This window comes from Theobroma umbraticum, unplaced genomic scaffold (genome assembly GCF_002168275.2).
Source record: "Theobroma umbraticum cultivar Fairchild unplaced genomic scaffold, ASM216827v3 scaffold_12.0, whole genome shotgun sequence".
Classification (NCBI taxonomy): Eukaryota; Viridiplantae; Streptophyta; class Magnoliopsida; order Malvales; family Malvaceae; genus Theobroma; species Theobroma umbraticum.
Window position 1 is genome coordinate 1,758,075 of NW_018397272.1, and position 4,170 is coordinate 1,762,244.

At 34.8% G+C, this 4,170-nt stretch overlaps 1 protein-coding gene across 1 annotated transcript in view; it reads right to left on the reverse strand.

Moving 5' to 3' along the window:
- The window catches only part of ABCB19 (ATP binding cassette subfamily B19), a 5,284-nt gene extending 2,326 nt beyond the window's left edge, over window positions 1-2,958 (reverse strand). The window contains exons 1-6 of the mRNA XM_021442116.2: window positions 2,357-2,958; window positions 2,187-2,241; window positions 1,569-1,744; window positions 1,046-1,246; window positions 438-697; window positions 28-344 (exon numbers count right to left, since the gene is read on the reverse strand). Coding sequence (XP_021297791.1) covers window positions 28-344; window positions 438-697; window positions 1,046-1,246; window positions 1,569-1,744; window positions 2,187-2,241; window positions 2,357-2,602 — 1,255 coding nt within the window. The 5' untranslated portion in view covers window positions 2,603-2,958. The remainder of the gene's footprint in view (window positions 1-27; window positions 345-437; window positions 698-1,045; window positions 1,247-1,568; window positions 1,745-2,186; window positions 2,242-2,356) is intronic.
- Between the last annotated feature and the right edge of the window lie 1,212 nt (window positions 2,959-4,170).

A 4,170-nucleotide genomic window follows, 5' to 3' on the forward strand; every position in this document is an offset into this window, starting at 1 on the left:
CAAACATGACAAAAGTCTCTTAATTACCCTGGCTAGGATCATAGAACCTCTCTATCAGAGAGACAACAGTACTCTTCCCTGAACCACTACCACCAACAACTGCAACAGTCTTTCCTGCAGGAAAGAAGATTGAAAAATTGCGAAAGATGATCACATCTGGTCTTGATGGGTAGCTGAAAGTTACATCCTTGAATTCTATATTGCCATTAACCTCAGGCAGTACTTTCCCATCAGAATGGTCTTGGATTATGGAGGGCTTTTGCTTGATAATCTCCATCAACTTGTAACCAGCTGTTTTGCCTTTACTAAATGCCCCAAGATTGGAAAATGACTGTCCCAAACTCCTGCAATAGAAAATTTTATACAATTAAAATCGACAGTTAAGCTTAATTCATCTTCAATCAGAAAAGATAAGATATATGAGCTTAATATCTTACATGCCACCAACAATGGCAGAAAAAATTGCTGTGAATGCCTTCCCTCCGTCTGTCTGTCCATTCCTGATAAAAACACCAGCATACCAGAACACAAGGGCCCAAGACATGCAAGCTATGCCATATGTACACCCTAGCCCCAAACCCTTGGCCATGCCAGCCTTATATCCAAGTTTTAGCGTGTTCTGTATTGCATCTGAGTAGGAATTAAGGGCCTTGCTCTCACCAACGTACGAATAAACAGTACGAACTTGTGCAATGGCCTGTCCACATGATTAACGACTTAGGCAACCAGGCAGTAAAAATAAAATTAATGACGTAATTCTCCCAAAAATAAAGGTCTTCTACTGTAATATGGGATAAATTTCTGACAACAGAAATAAGAAAGCAATTTGAAATTCCATCAGGAATTTGGAAAATGATAGTGATGAAGTTGAAAGAAAAGCGACTCCGTTGAGTGTTACACAGCAGAAGGCAGTGTAACAAATACTTCATTATTACAAACCACATAGAATAAATATAGTCCATAACCACAATATAACAAACAGGATATACCAGTTATAAAAAAAATTAAAAGTTAATTTATGCTTTCTCAGGCCAAAATAGCTCACCTGCTCAGCAATTATGCCAGCATTTGCATAGGATTCCCGGCTCTTGGAAGTGAGGCCGGTCAGAGTATACGCATATAAGCCACCAGCAAAGGCAATTCCAGGGATCACTGCCACACTTAGCAGTGCTAACCTCCAGGCTGATACAAAACCAACCACCAAACCAGCCAGGAAAGTTGACAAATAGTGTATGAAGTTCCCAACCTAAAGAAAAGGAAAAATATGTTAGTCCTTAATGCTTAAAGAACCTCTTATTTCATTCCATTGATCACTGAAGAAACCAAATGGAGAACGTACAAACAAAATATGCCCGCGCACGATAACACAGATATGCTAACGTGCACGATCAAAGATTCAAGCCCGAAATTACAAAGTAGGGGACCAGCATTTATGTATAAGCAACAAACCCAGATTAGCAAATTGAAAACTAACGCCATGGCCAGCATCAGATTACACCCATGAAACAGAAAAAAGCGAAAAAATTAAAAAAAAAAAAAGAGGAAAAACCAACAACCAACCAACCTACCTTCTCACTGATGGCATCTTGGACAAGTAGAGTATCAGTTGAAATACTAAAAACAATATCCCCAGTTCTAGCATCAGTGTCAAAGAATCCAACATCTTGCTTCAACACTGCTTCTAAATACTTCTTTCTCAATGTACTTACTTGTCTTTCCCCAGTGTACATCCAACACGCAATCTCTGGTTACCAAAAGAAGAAAACCACATAGTAAAGTTTTCACTTTTTTAACAGCTAAAATTAACAGCTCCCTACCACAGTAAGAAATCAAATGTACTTACGATGAAAGAGATGCGACTATAGTGGAAGATAATGCTGAAAATATATAACTTAAAAGAAATGAAAATGAGAAATTTATTAAAAGGGTTTTGAGATTGACAAGTGAAGAAACAAAACGACAAAGAGACAGCCCTTAAGACCACGTGGGCACACACCCACCGGTCCGATTTTGGTTGAACTGGCTACACTACACGAGTCACTTATGACTGAGCCCATGGTGCAACAACTGTACTGTTGCCCGAACGATTCCTTTCAAAGATTGTATACATTTAAAAGAAAAAGGACTCAACTCTTAATTCTTAACCAAAAAATAAAATATCAAAAGAATAAGAAAATGAAATATACCTGCATAAGATGATAGGCAGACAATAAGACCAAGATACACAAAATAGAGTGCATACTGCATTAAAACAACAACAAAATTAACAAATCTTAGATCTAAAAACATTTATGAAAAAATTATAATAAAACAGAGAAAAGGAAAATTTTTTATTTGATAAAAAAAACAAACAAACCTTGGCAACTTCATGAGTCATTTTGGACAAATCAGATTGGTTTTTTCCAAAGCCATTAACCATTTCACCAAATAATAAGAAGAAAACAGGCATTGAGGAACCATGGATCATAGCTCCCAAGCTACCAGAGATCATCAAGAAATAATCATATTTGTCTGCAAAAGAGAAAAGTTGGTAAAATGGCAAGCTTTGTTCTTTCTTCTTTTCTGCTTCCGGGACTGCCTTTGTTTCTGTTGTTTCAGCCATTGTAAACTCAAAATCAACGCTAAACCAACTTTTCGAATGGAAAAAGAAAAAAAAACAAGATAGAAAGGAAGCAAGAGCTAAAATGAGTTGAGTTGGGTTGACTCAGGGAAATTGAGTTAAAATTTTTGATTGAGAACAGCCATTAGGAAGAAAGAGAGAGAGAGGGAGGAGGATCTGGGGAGTGAAAGAAATGAGAGATCTACAGGCCCTTTCTTTTTCTCTCTCTCTCTCTCTTTCTCTTTTTAAGGTCTCGAAAATCTGACAATGTCGTTTTTGAGTTTATCAGTTCGAGAACTAAGTAAAGAGAAGAAAAAGAAAGGAAAGGGCAAAGCACAAAGGGAGTGTTTGAGTGAGTGTATATATAGAGAGAGAAATTGTAAAGTTATACAAGAAAGAGACTGCATCTGTTAGACCATTGGTCAAACCAAAAGAGTTTTTATGGCTCAAAAATTAATATTTCGATTATTATTATTCAATGAAACAGAGTAACATTTTTTCTTCTTTTTTCCAAATAATAACTCTTTTTGGGGCAGATAAATTGGTCTAGATTTTTCTGTCCTAAAGTTAGAGGTTAAACTTACATTTAAGGTTAACATCAATACAAATTCATTAATATAAGATCATCCTATAGTTTCCAATTCAATGTCTGTTGAAAAATGGAATTTTAGGGAAAGAATTTGTAATTTATTTATTTTCCCTTTTCTAAATTTAGTAAAAATAATTTATTTATTTATTTTTAACTAGTATTGATGGATAAACTACTTTCTTGCTAATAGTTTTTTGTTGTTGTTGTTAAAATAAGAACCTTGTAACCAAAATTAAAAGGAAGATTTTAAAAATGGAAGTGATGTTTGAAGATTGAAGCATTTTAAGTGTGGTTACAAAAAAGGAGGTTAGTTTTGTAAAATACTAGTAATAATCACTGAAAGTGTTATGTAATGATAGTTTGTTAGCTTTCCTTTCTGGTTATCTGTGAAAAGGCTTTTGTATTTTTGTGATTTTGCATTTCCATAAAAAAAAATTAAAAATTTTGTTAAGTCATTTGCAGAGAAGCCCTTTCATTCACTGACAATTTGCATGTGTCATTGCAGGCTGCAGCCTCTTTTCTCAGGATGCCTACATATTTTTTGGTTTATGGTGCCTTTTATCCTCTGGTATTTGTTTCCCACCAGGGGTACTTACTCCAATTAGGTTATGAACTGGATTTTTTGCTGCCAAAGTGATAGATTAGCATTAAGTATGTGAATAAATTTCATTAGACAATTTTATTACAAACTAAGTGAGAGGACCAAAAGAACCTTTTTCTTAATAGAATTGATCTCTTGTTTTCAGTACATGAGTCAAATTATCAACTAAAAAAGTTAAAAAGTTAGCATACATCTAATAAAGGAAAAAGTTGAGTGGTAAAGAGATTTGAATATGAAACATTGGTGTTTGTTTTAGAGGAACAAATACGTATGTGGAGCAACATATGCCTAATCTGCTTTACAATAGCTAAACAATAATAACCTCCACTAACAAGCTAGGATGTAGGAAATTTCTTGGTAATAACTGAATGTTCACATGAG